The following is a 12,244-nucleotide window of genomic DNA, read 5'->3' on the forward strand; positions in this document are numbered from 1 at the left end:
GATTTTCCGACTTTCCAATTTTTCGACTTTTTAAATTTTGGATCTTCTATTTCTCGATTGCTCGATTTTTCGATTTTTCAGTTCATCCATATTTCTACTTTTCAATTTTTCAAATTTTTAAATCCTTTATTTTCCAATTTTTCGATTTTTTTTTTAATTTTTCAATTTTTTCGATATTTCAGTTTTGGAATTTTTCAATATTTCGAATCTTCGCTTTTTCTGATTTTTAACTTTTTCGATTTTTTAACTTTAGACAAAATTTAGATTTATAACAAATTTTCGATTTTTCAGTTTCTTGATTTTCAATTTTTCATTTTCTTGATTTTCAATTTTTCGATTGCTTAATTTTTTGATTTTTCAGTTTTTCGTTTTTTTGATATTTTAATTTTTGAATATTTAAACTTTTAGATTTTTCAATTTTCCAATTTTTCTACTTTTTAAATTTTGGATTTTCTGTTTCACAATTTCTCGATTTTTCAATTTTTCAGTTCTTCGTTATTTGTACTTTTCAATTTTTCGAATTTTTAAATTTTTGATTTTCCAATTTTCAAATTTTTAAATTTTGCATTTTTCGATATTTAAGTTTTGTGATTTTTCAATATTTCGATTCTTCGATTTTTCAACTTTTCGATTTTTTAATTTTAAACTTCAATTTTTTGAATTTTCAATTTTTCGATTTTCAATCTTTCGATTTTTAATTTTTCAACGTTTAAACTTTTAGATTATTCGATTTTTCGATTTCTCAATTTCTCGATTTCTAAGTTTTCAGTTTTTGCCTATTTCGATTTCTCAATTTTTCGATCATTTGATGTTTCGATCTCTCAATGTTCCAATTTCTGAGTTTCTCAATGTTCAGATTTTTCGATTTCTCAGTTATTTGAATTTTCAGCGTTTCTTTTTTTCGATTTTCCAATTTTCCGACTTTTAAATTTTGGATTTTCTATTTCTCGATTTTTCGATTTTTCAGTTCTTCGATATTTCTGCTTTTCAATTTTTAGAATTTAAAAATTTTTGATTTTCCAAAGTTTCGGTTGTTTAAATTTTTCATTTTTCGATTTTTTTGATATTCCAATTTTGGGATGTTTCAATATTTCGGATCTTCGATTTTTCCGATTTTTAACTTTTTCGATTTTTGGATTTTAGACAAAATTTAGATATATATCAATTTTTCGATTTTTCAGTTTCTTGATTTTCAATTTTTCAATTTCTCTATTTTCAATTTTTCGATTGCTTAATTTTTTGATTTTTCAGTTTTTCGTTTTTTCAACTTCTGGATTTCTTCCATTTTTCAATTTTTCAATGTTTACACTTTTGGATTTTTTGATTTCTCGATTCCCAAAATTTTTCAGTTTTTGATCTTTCGATTTTTCGTCTTCTTGATTTTAGATTTTTCGTTTTAATAATTTTTCGAGTTTTCAATTTTTGATTTCTCGATCTGTTGACATTTCGATTTTTCGCTTTTTCGGTTTTTCAGTTTTTCGATATTTCTATTTTTCAATATTTCGGTTTTTAAATTTTACGTTTTTTGATTTTTCGATATTTCGGTTTTGGGATATTTCAATATTTCGATTCTCCAAATTTACGATTTTTCTTATTTCTATTTTTGAATTTTACACTTAAATTTTTTGATGTTTCATTTATTGTTTTTTAAATTTTTTGATATGCATTTTAATTTTTCAGTGTTTAAACTTTCGATTTCTAAATATTCCAGTTTTTGGTTTTTCGATTTTTCGATCATTCGATTTTTCAAATATTTCCGGTTTTCAAAATTTCGATTTTCAGATTTTGTCGAGATTTCGATTTTTCAATTTCTCAATTTTTCGATTTTTCTTTCTCTTTGACTTTTCGATGTCTCATTTGATGTTTCGTTCTCTCAGTGTTTCAGTTTGAGTTTTTCAATGTCCCGATTTTTCTATTTCTCGATTTTTCGATTCTTCATTTCATCGATCAATTTTTCAAATTTTACATTTTTCGATTTTTCGATATTTCAGTTTTGGGATTTTTCAATATTTCTATTCTTCGATTTTTCGACTTTTCGATTTTTGAATGTTAGACTTAAATTTTTTGATGTTTCAATTTTTGATTTTTCAATTTTTTGATATTTTTAATTTTTCAATGTTTAAGCTTCACGATTTTTCGATTTCCCGATTCCTCACTTTCTTGATTTCTAAATTTTTCAGTTTTTTGAGCTTTCAATTTTTCGATCTTTCGATTTTTGGACTTCTTGGTTTCAAATTTTTCGGTTTTTCAATTTTTGGATTTCTGATTTTGTCGAGATTTCGATTTTTCGATTTTTCAGTTCCTCGATATTTCTACTTTACAATTTTTCGAATTTAAATTTCACATTTTCCGATTTATCGATTTTTCCATTTTTTTGATGTTTCGATTGTTCGATCTTTTAGTTTTTCGTATTTCGATTTTTCACATTTTTGATTTTTCGATTTTTTCAAATTTTTTGATTTCTCAAGTTCTCGTTGTATCGACATTCCGATGTTTCAAAAAGCATTTTTTCAATATTGCATCCCCCCAACAATTTGATAACGCCACTTCAACATTTGCAAGGTAAACGTTCTATAAAATTTATAAACCAACATACCTTGATTTTCTTAATAAACTACCATTGTATATATACCAAACGGACGACAGGTAATAAATATTTTAAAATTTATAATGACTAAGAAATAATATAATATTATTTTTTTTTCAAAATACAAAATAATTACCATGTTTGAACAGCCTTAATAAGTTTTATTCTTGATTAATTTAAAATTTTTCTTTATTTTTGTCTTCGTCGTTCGTCGTCGAACACCCTAAAACAATTTTTTTAACAAAAGTAAATAAAAAAACAAAAACATACTCTTTTCTCCCTCTGTGTTCCAGGGTTGCACTTCACCAGAAGCAAAAATATTGAAAAATATACTTGCAACCAAATACATTCCTGCAGTTATACAAAAAACGTACCTCCACAGAATTGGATCAGTCTGTAAACACACAAAAATCTCTAGAGTCATTCAAATAGTTGAATACGGACCTGTTCATATGGAATCACTTTAATAATCAAAGGAGCTATAATCGAAAGCACATTGGACACACTGTTAGTAATTCCCATAAGAATTCCTGCATGGTTTGGCGACACATCTATGTGATTGACATTAAAACCACTATAAGTAGCTGCGTTGAAACCCACAGCCACAACCAAAAGACCAACAGCTAGATTTTTCTGCGACGAATCGACAAAACTTAAGGCGATCAAAGCACCTGCTGGTATTACTTTGCCTGCCAAATTTAAATTAACAACACTGTGTCAATCAGAAAGAATTTGGTACCTACCAATAGTGTTGAAAATCTTCCTCACAGTCCCAATCGACAAATAATGGGCAATCAAATAATCAGCAATCGGGCTAAAAATGAAGCTCAAAATCCACAAGACGAGGTATGGAAGAGCCGACAACAAACTATTCTGTTGACAATTGATTACCACCAAACAATGACAACGTATCACAACTTACATCACTAATTTTGTACTTCATTATATCATTCATGTATGACGGTATTTCAGTCAAGAGGGTCCAAAAGCCCCAATTTTGCCCACAATGCGCCACCAAAATAGCAATAAAAGGCACTGAAGTCAAAATCGACCTCCATGGTGTAGGCAACTCTTCGTCATCCCTTGGCACGCCGCCCTCGATGTATTGTCTTTCTTCTTCAGAAAGTCGTCCATGTTTGGCAGGACTATCTGCACCAATAAAGCCCCATAGAACCGTCCACCCAATCCCAAAAGCCCCATACAAGTAAAAAGCTGCAGGCCATCCCACCATAGAATCCGCAATGGCTCCAGTTATGGCTAGAGCAATCACGGTTCCCAGAGGTCCCCCCGTGTAGACGAAACTAGCCATTTTGGATCTTTCTTCCAGTGGTGTCCATTTCCCCAGAAGTGTGTGCACCGACGGGTAAAGGAAACCTTGGTTCAAACCTTGGATTACCCTACAGGCTATCACCCCCCCTTGCCCAGCTTCGACGGCCATCACTGGCACCAAAATGGTAAAAAGCGAGTTGATGAACATGGTGACGGTGAGGAACCACTTGGGGCCGAATTTTTTGACGAGTGCACCAGCACCGATCTGGGGGATGACGTAGCCCCAGAAGAAGGCTGAAAGAATGGTTTCTTTTTCAGTCCAGTGTGGGAAAGTCTGGAATTTTACGATTGGTTGGTTTCAAGACACTCGAAGAACTTACCGGGGTATCTTTGTTGGGTGGGTCGTCAGACATCATGGCGATGATTCCTACAGACATGTTCGTGCGAATGCCGTAAGCGATTATGGAAGCTAGGAAGAGGAGGAAGAACTGGATGTGGCGAAGACCAAGCCATTTTCCTGTTTGGGTTTTCGTGGTTTGAGGATTATTAAGACAATGTTATTCACAACTCACTTGGTTTGGGCTCGTCTAACTGAATCTTCAAATCTGTGGATGCAGTCATGTTTGGCTGTTGCTTGATTCTTGGTGAATGAATTATGGGATTTGGGTAGAAAATGCAGCAAAACTAATCTTCTATAAGCACATAGGTAATTGTAAGATAGACGTAATCCTTTTGTTGATGTTATCCACGAAGTTAAGATAAGTCGATACTCACGTGCATGTAAATTCGACTGAATTGTTTGTTTGAATAAAATTCTTTTGATATGTCAGTCACAAACTGATTAGGTTATTGTCTGATATGATAATCACTTCATTTTCACACGGTTTACTATATTTTTTATATTTATTTAAGCTGTATAATTAATAACAGGTGTTCAATAAGTTTCACGTTTACAATCAGATTTGAACATATGTGATATTTTTTATTTACTTACCCAATATATATTAGGAGAACGATATTATTGTGACGACAAATCATTACAGGTGGAAAGAATAATTCGTAATATGAATTCTTAGAAACTTTCCTCACTTTCTGATCTTGTTGTGGTTGCTTGATACATAAAGGATAGTTGTTTTACTACGTACAATTTTGTTTTCGTCGTTGGAACGATTAAATGACATAGTTAACTTGAAAACATTTTTCCTTCGAGCTTTATCTAGGTTATTAACATGTTAGTTTAATTGTGCAATATAATAAATTTTATTTAACAAAATAGTAATAATGTGTATAACAACAGATAACGTATCGATTAGAATTATGAACAAAGTAAAACTAGTGCTAACTTATGATTTCATTCGTCTTCTTTCCGCTTCGATGTAGAAGAGGTTAAGGGTCCAGGACAAAAAGATACACAATTCAAACCTAAAATATTTAAAAAAACGTCTAGAAGAAGATGGATGGAGAAAAATTAAGTCATTCCCTTTTAAACATCATCTTTGATGAAAGCTGAAAATGAAGCTGCCAGACTGGACCAGAGAATTTGATTCTGGGAACATGTTGATGTTTTGTATTTGGATTTCTCTAAAGCTTCGATCGAGTTCCTAAACGTTTCTGTTTCTGAAATATCAGGTAAGCTTTGGCGTTGGATTGATTCTTTTCTCAGCAATCGTATATTTCTTGTCAAAGTGGGTAGTTCTTTTAGCCGACCAGTCGAAGTGTTGAGTGGGGTTCCGCAGGGTTCGGTCTTGGGTCTTTGGCTTTTTGTAGCATATACAGTAGAACAAAAGAATATAATTAAGTCGTAGAGGATCTTCTTAATGTAGACAAACGTGATAGTAATTTACGCAACTAGTTCGGGATAGCCTGCTTCCCGCATGAACGCTTGTTTGAGGCACGACCGAAGGGAGTGCCGCATTTGCGTGAATGCGGGAAGCAGGCTCACGAACGTGTTGTGTACAATATTTTTTGCGGCGAATAAACCTTTAAACTGAAGAGATTAACTGTGAGTTATTTATAAACAACGCCATTGACAGCGCCGTCAACACGTCACAATGTTGACACTACCCGAGTATTTTAAGGTTCCCATGGCAACGGGAAGTTAAATGCACGTGTGCGGGAAGTTCGACCTCCCGCACTCTGGTGAATGCGCGAAAGCTATCAAAAAAGGTCATGAGTGCAAAAATATATTTTGAAAAAAAGTTATCACGTTTATCATAACTTTAAAACATCTGCAAGATTTCAAAGCAGTCGGTTTTGCAGATTCAAAATTAATTTGCAAAATGTTGTTCTATAATTTTGATTTTTTACCAAAAATCGGGACGTTTCGGGTAAAAACAACACGGAGTCATAAACTACATATGTAGGACTATGTTATTTTATACAACTTAAAACACATTTCCATCTACATGACATTCTTAATATTAATACAATGTTTCGCATCAATCGGTCAAGTACTTTCGGAGATTATCTGTCTGATAAAAATCCGGTACGGCAGACAGACGGACAGACGATCAATATAGTATGAAATCTTTGGGTTCCTGTTAGCAATGTAAAGAACTTTTTGCACTCATGACCTTTTTTGATAGCTTTCGCGCATTCACCAGAGTGCGGGACGTCGAACTTCCCGCACACGTGCATTTAATTTCCCGTTGCCATGGTAACCTTAAAATACTCGGGTAGTGTCAACATTGTGACGTGTTGACGGCGCTGTCAATGGCGTTGTTTATAAATAACTCACAGTTAATCTCTTCAGTTTAAAGGTTTATTCGTCGCAAAAAATATTGTACACAACACGTTCGTGAGCCTGCTTCCCGCATTCACGCAAATGCGGCACTCCCTTCGGTCGTGCCGCAAACAAGCGTTCATGCGGGAAGCAGGCTATCCCGAACTAGTTGCGTAAATTACTATTACGTCTTCCCTCCAAAAAAATGATAACGTCAGCTCAAAATTTTGCCAATCCTATACAAAATACGATGAATCTGTACTTGTGATACATATATTATTTTTTTTAGATTTGCTTATACAGGGTATCACAAAAAAATTAATGAATGAGGCAATTTATTTTATTGATTAAATCAGGAACGGCTCACTCCCATTTTATAAGAAAATTTTGGAAATACTGGTATTTTTAGTATTATGCTGCACCAATCCAAGTTGATCTACGTGTTCTTGCAAAAAATCTTGATGACGCGATCACAAAATTTCATTGTACTACTTCTTTTGTGAAGTGAAAATGGGAACTAATATAATGAAGGTTGTTTAAAAAAAACGTTAATCGTAATTTTTTTGGTATCATTAATTACTTATTTACTATAACATTTATTCTTTATTTCTAAAGAAAAAAAATGAGGGAACGGGTGGGTGGGCGGGGCTAAATTTAAATTTTTTCTGTAGAATCTTATAAGCAAGCAATAGCCCCGCCCACCCACCCTATCTTCATTCCAATGATTACTTTAAATATTGTTCAGCCATTTACCGAAATCAGTCTAAAACAATATTAAGAGTAATCACTGGAATGAAGAGAGGTGGGTGGGCGGGGCTAAATTTCACTTTTTCCTACAGAATCTTTTATAAGCAAACAATAGCCCCGCCCACCCACCCCCTCGTCATTCCAGTGATTACTCTTAATATTGTTCAGTCATTTACCGGAATCAGTCTAAAATAATATTAAGGGATAATCACTGGAATGAAGAGACGGTGGGTGGGCGGGGCTAAGTTTAACTTTTTTTGTAGAATCTTTTATAAGCAAGCAATAGCCCCGCCCACCCACCCCGTCGTCATTCCACTGATTACTTTTAATATTGTTCAGTCATTTACCGAAATCAGTCTAAAATAATATTAAGAGTAATCACTGGATTGAAGAGAGGGTGGGTGGGCGGGGCTAAGTTTATCTTTTTTTCTGTAGAATCTTATAAGCAAGCAAAAGCCCCGCCCACCCACCCCCTCGTCATTCCACTAATTACTTTTGATATAGTTCAGTCATTTACCGAAGTGGGTCTAAAACAATATTAAGAGTAATCACTGGAATGAAGAGAGGGTGGGTGGGCGGGGCTAAGTTTATCTTTTTTTCTGTAGAATTTTATAAGCAAGCAATAGCCCCGCCCACCCACCCTCTCTTCATTCCAATGATTACTTTTAATATTGTTCAGCCATTTACCGAAGTCAGTCTAAAACAATATTAAGAGTAATCACTGGAGTTAAGAGAGGGTGGGTGGGCGGGGCTATGTCTATCTTTTTTCTGTAGAATCTTATAAGCAAGCAATAGCCCCGCCCACCCATCCCCTCGTCATTCCACTGATCACTTTTGATATTGTTCAGTCATTTACCGAAGTCAGTCTAAAACAATATTAAGAGTTATCACTGGAATGAAGAGAGGAAGGGTGGGCGGGGCTAAGTTTAACTGTTTTTTGTAGAATCTTTTATAAGCAAGCAATAGCCCCGCCCACCCACCCCCTCGTCATTCCACTGATTACTTTTGATATTGTTCAGTCATTTACCGAAGTCAGTCTAAAACAATATTAAGAGTAATCACTGGAATGAAGAGAGGGTGGGTGGGCGGGGCTAAGTTTAACATTTTTTTGTAGAATCTTTTATAAACAAGCAATAGCCCCGCCCACCCACCCCCTCGTCATTCCACTGATTACTTTTGATATTGTTCAGTCATTTACCGAAATCAGTCTAAACAATATTAACGGATAATCACTGGAATGAAGAGACGGTGGGTGGGCGGGATTAAGTTTAACTTTTTTTTGTAGAATCTTTTATAAGCAAGCAATAACCCCGCCCACCCACCCCCTCGTCATTCCACTGACTACTTTTGATATAGTTCAGTCATTTACCGAAGTCAGTCTAAAACAATATTAAGAGTAATCACTGGAATGAAGAGAGGGTGGGTGGGCGGGGCTAAGTTTATCTTTTTTTGTGTAGAATCTTATAAGCAAGCAATAGCCCCGCCCACCCACCCTCTCTTCATTCCAATGATTACTTTTAATATTGTTCAGCCATTTACCGAACTCAGTCTGAAACAATATTAAGAGTAATCACTGGAATGAAGAGAGGGTGGGTGGGCGGGGCTAAATTTAACTTTTTCCTACAGAATCGTTTATAAAGAGGCATTGGCCCCGCCCACCCACCCCCTCTTTATTCCAGTGATCACCCTTAATATTGTTCAGTCATTTACCGAAATCAGTCTAAAACAATATTAAGAGTAATCACTGGAATGAAGAGAGGGTGGGTGGACGGGGCTAAATTTAACTTTTTCCTACCGAATCTTTTATAAAGAAGCAATGGAATCGCCCACCCACCCCCTCTTCATTCCAGTGATCACCCTTAATATTTTTCATTCATTTACCGAAATCAGTCCAAAACAATATGAAAGGATAATCACTGGAATGAAGAGAGGGTGGGTGGGCGGGGTAAATTTAACTTTCTCCTACAGAATCTTTTATAAGCAACCAATAGCCCCGCCCACCCACCCCCTCGTTATTCCAGTGATTACTTTTAATATTGTTCAGCCATTTGCGGAAATCAGTCTGAAACAATATTAAGAGTAATCACTGGAATGAAGAGAGGGTGGGTGGGCGGGCTAAATTTAACTTTTTCCTACAGAATCTTTTATAAGCAAGCAATAGCCCCGCCCACCCACCCCCTCGTTATTCCAGTGATTACTTTTAATATTGTTCAGCCATTTGCCGAAATCAGTCTGAAACAATATTAAGAGTAATCACTGGAATGAAGAGAGGGTGGGTGGGCGGGCTAAATTTAACTTTTTCTTACAGAATCTTTTATAAAGAAGCAATGGCCTCGCCCACCCACCCCCTCTTCATTCCAGTGATCACCCTTAATATTTTTCATTCATTTACCGAAATCAGTCCAAAACAATATGAAAGGATAATCACTGGAATGAAGAGAGGGTGGGTGGGCGGGGCTAAATTTAATTTTTTCCTACAGAATATTTTATAAGCAAGCAATAGCCCCGCCCACCCACCCCCTCGTTATTCCAGTGATTACTTTTAATATTGTTCAGCCATTTGCCGAAATCAGTCTGAAACAATATTAAGAGTAATCACTGGAATGAAGAGAGGGTGGGTGGGCGGGCTAAATTCAACTTTTTCCTACAGAATCTTTTATAAAGAAGCAATGGCCTCGCCCACCCACCCCCTCTTCATTCCAGTGATCACCCTTAATATTTTTCATTCATTTACCGAAATCAGTCCAAAACAATATGAAAGGATAATCACTGGAATGAAGAGAGGGTGGTTGGGCGGGGCTAAATTTAATTTTTTCCTACAGAATATTTTATAAGCAAGCAATAGCCCCGCCCACCCACCCCCCTCGTTATTCCAGTGATTACTTTTAATATTGTTCAGCCATTTACCGAAATCAGTCTAAAACAATATTAAGAGTAATCACTGGAATGAAGAGAGGGTGAGTGCGCGGGGTTAAGTTTAACTTTTTTCTGTAGAATCTTTTATAAGCAAGCAATAGCCGCGCCCACCCACCCCCTCGTCATTCCACTGATCACTTTTGATATTGTTCAGTCTTACTTTAACAAATACTATTTTCTCGGAGGATATGTCATTTGCCAAAATAAGACTAATCTTAGGAAGTACTAGCCAGTACTACCCTCTGAGAAAATAAAAGGCGGATGGGCGGGGCTAGTACTTGCTAACACAAGTCTTATTTTGGCAAATGGCATATCCTCCAAAAAAATAGGGGGCGGGTGGGCGGGGCTACTACTTGGTAAGATAAGACTGATTTTGGCAGATGACATATCCTCTTGTAAAATATGGGGCGAGTGGGCGAGCCTACTATTTGTTTAGATAAAACTGATTTTGCTCCCATAAATCTTGTAAAAACTTGTGAAATTTAAAGATGTTAAAGTGTCAATGTATTTTATTCAGTTAACCAGGAACGGCTCGCTAAATGTGAAATAGCTTTTCAATTACTTATTGCAGTAATTGAAAAATGAAAACTAAGTTCTCAAAATTTTCCAAAAAGCTCTTTTTTTAAAATTCCAAAAGTGGCTCTATTCATGAAAAAGTAAGTGGTAATTTGTAGAAAAATTTTTTACTGGTTCAGAATCTGAAATCGCTTTTAAAGTGCTAATTGAAACGACCGAGAAAAATGTGTACAAAATTCTCATAAATTTCCAAAAATATTTCTATTCTATTCGTGTGAAAGAAAGTTATACTGCTTTTACAGAACTTATTTAATTAACTGAGAAAAATGGGAACAAATTTTCACAATGTATTTTTTTTATTTGTAAAATGCTGAAGCTAGCTCAATTCGTGTCATAGAATGTGGTAAAACGTAGAAACTTCTCGACAGGTTAAGAATTTGCTTCGCTTTGTATTTGTTGATGTAACCAAGAAAATTGGGAACAAAATTTTCCAAAAACTCTTTTTTGAAAATTCCAAAAGTGGCTCTATTCTTGGAAAAGTAAGTAGTATGTAGAAAATTCTTCACACATTAAGAATCTGAAATCGCTTTTATAGTGCTAACTGAAATAACCGAGAAAAATGAGAACAAAATTTTCAAAAATTCACAAAAATTTGGTTCTAAAATTTCAAAAATGGCTCTATTCGTCCAAAAGTAAGTGATATACGTAGAAAATTGTTTACAGACTAAGAATCTGAAGTCGCTCTTGTAATGCTAATTGAAATAACCGAGAAAATGAGAACAAAATTCTCAAAAATTTCCAAAAATATTCTATTCATGTGAAAGAAAGTGATAACATGTACAAACTTCTTCACAGATTAAGAATCTGAAATCGCTTTGCCAGTATTTGTTAAAATAACCAAGGAAGAAATGAGAATAAAATATTCAAATATTCGCAAAAACGCTTTTTTGAAAATTCCAAAACTGGCTCCATTCGTGCTAAAGTAAGTGCTAATATGTAGAAAATTGTTCATAGGTTGAAAATCTGCACTCGCTTCTCCAATACCTATTGAAATAACTAAGAAAAATGAGAACGTAATTTTTAAAAATTTCCAAAAATTATCTTTGAAAATGTTAAATGTTCTATTCGTACGGAGTAAACTGTTAGTATGTAGAGAATTCTTCCCAAAACAAGAATCTCAAGTCACTTTCCCAGTGTTTATATTCAAATAATTGAAAAAAAATGGGAGCAAAATTATCAAAACAAAGCTCTTTTCAAAAATGCATTAATTATATGGTAGTACAATTAAAGAAAATTAAGTTGGCCTTGCATCTCGAAAACAAATAAAGCAAAAAAATATATATTTTTATTCAAAGTACAAATTGTGTTATTTTGTTATTAAATCACACTAAGGAGATTTCTTGGCACTGATAGTGAAGATAATTCCGTCAAGAAAAACAATCGATAAATGATCACTCCTAACTGATTAGTGATAATGAATGTGCGTC

The 12,244-nt window shown here is 34.6% G+C and overlaps 1 protein-coding gene across 1 annotated transcript; it reads right to left on the minus strand.

Annotated features, from left to right (window-relative positions):
- Positions 1-2,654: 2,654 nt before the first annotated feature.
- On the minus strand, positions 2,655-4,639 carry LOC135132761 (putative inorganic phosphate cotransporter). Its single transcript, XM_064060957.1, has 7 exons — positions 4,429-4,639; positions 4,237-4,373; positions 3,510-4,190; positions 3,331-3,460; positions 3,032-3,276; positions 2,858-2,981; positions 2,655-2,810 (listed from the first exon to the last, which is right to left on the minus strand). The coding sequence occupies exons 1-7, from the start codon at positions 4,475-4,477 to the stop codon at positions 2,764-2,766; spliced, it is 1,413 nt and encodes a 470-aa protein (XP_063917027.1). The 5' UTR covers positions 4,478-4,639; the 3' UTR covers positions 2,655-2,763.
- Between the last annotated feature and the right edge of the window lie 7,605 nt (positions 4,640-12,244).

The sequence above is a fragment of the Zophobas morio genome, unplaced genomic scaffold, assembly GCF_036711695.1.
Source record: "Zophobas morio isolate AGI-343-1 ecotype UQ-CSIRO unplaced genomic scaffold, CSIRO_AGI_Zmor_V1 ptg000021l, whole genome shotgun sequence".
NCBI lineage: Eukaryota > Metazoa > Arthropoda > Insecta > Coleoptera > Tenebrionidae > Zophobas > Zophobas morio.

Coding starts and splice junctions, on each gene's coding strand:
- LOC135132761 (XM_064060957.1), bottom strand. CDS start 4,477: ATGACTGCATCCACAGATTTGAAGATTCAGTTAGACGAGCCCAAACCA. Junction 3,461..3,509: donor TGAAGTACAAAATTAGTGAT/GTAAGTTGTGAT, acceptor AATTGTCAACAG/AATAGTTTGTTGTCGGCTCT. Junction 3,277..3,330: donor GAAGATTTTCAACACTATTG/GTAGGTACCAAA, acceptor TAAATTTGGCAG/GCAAAGTAATACCAGCAGGT.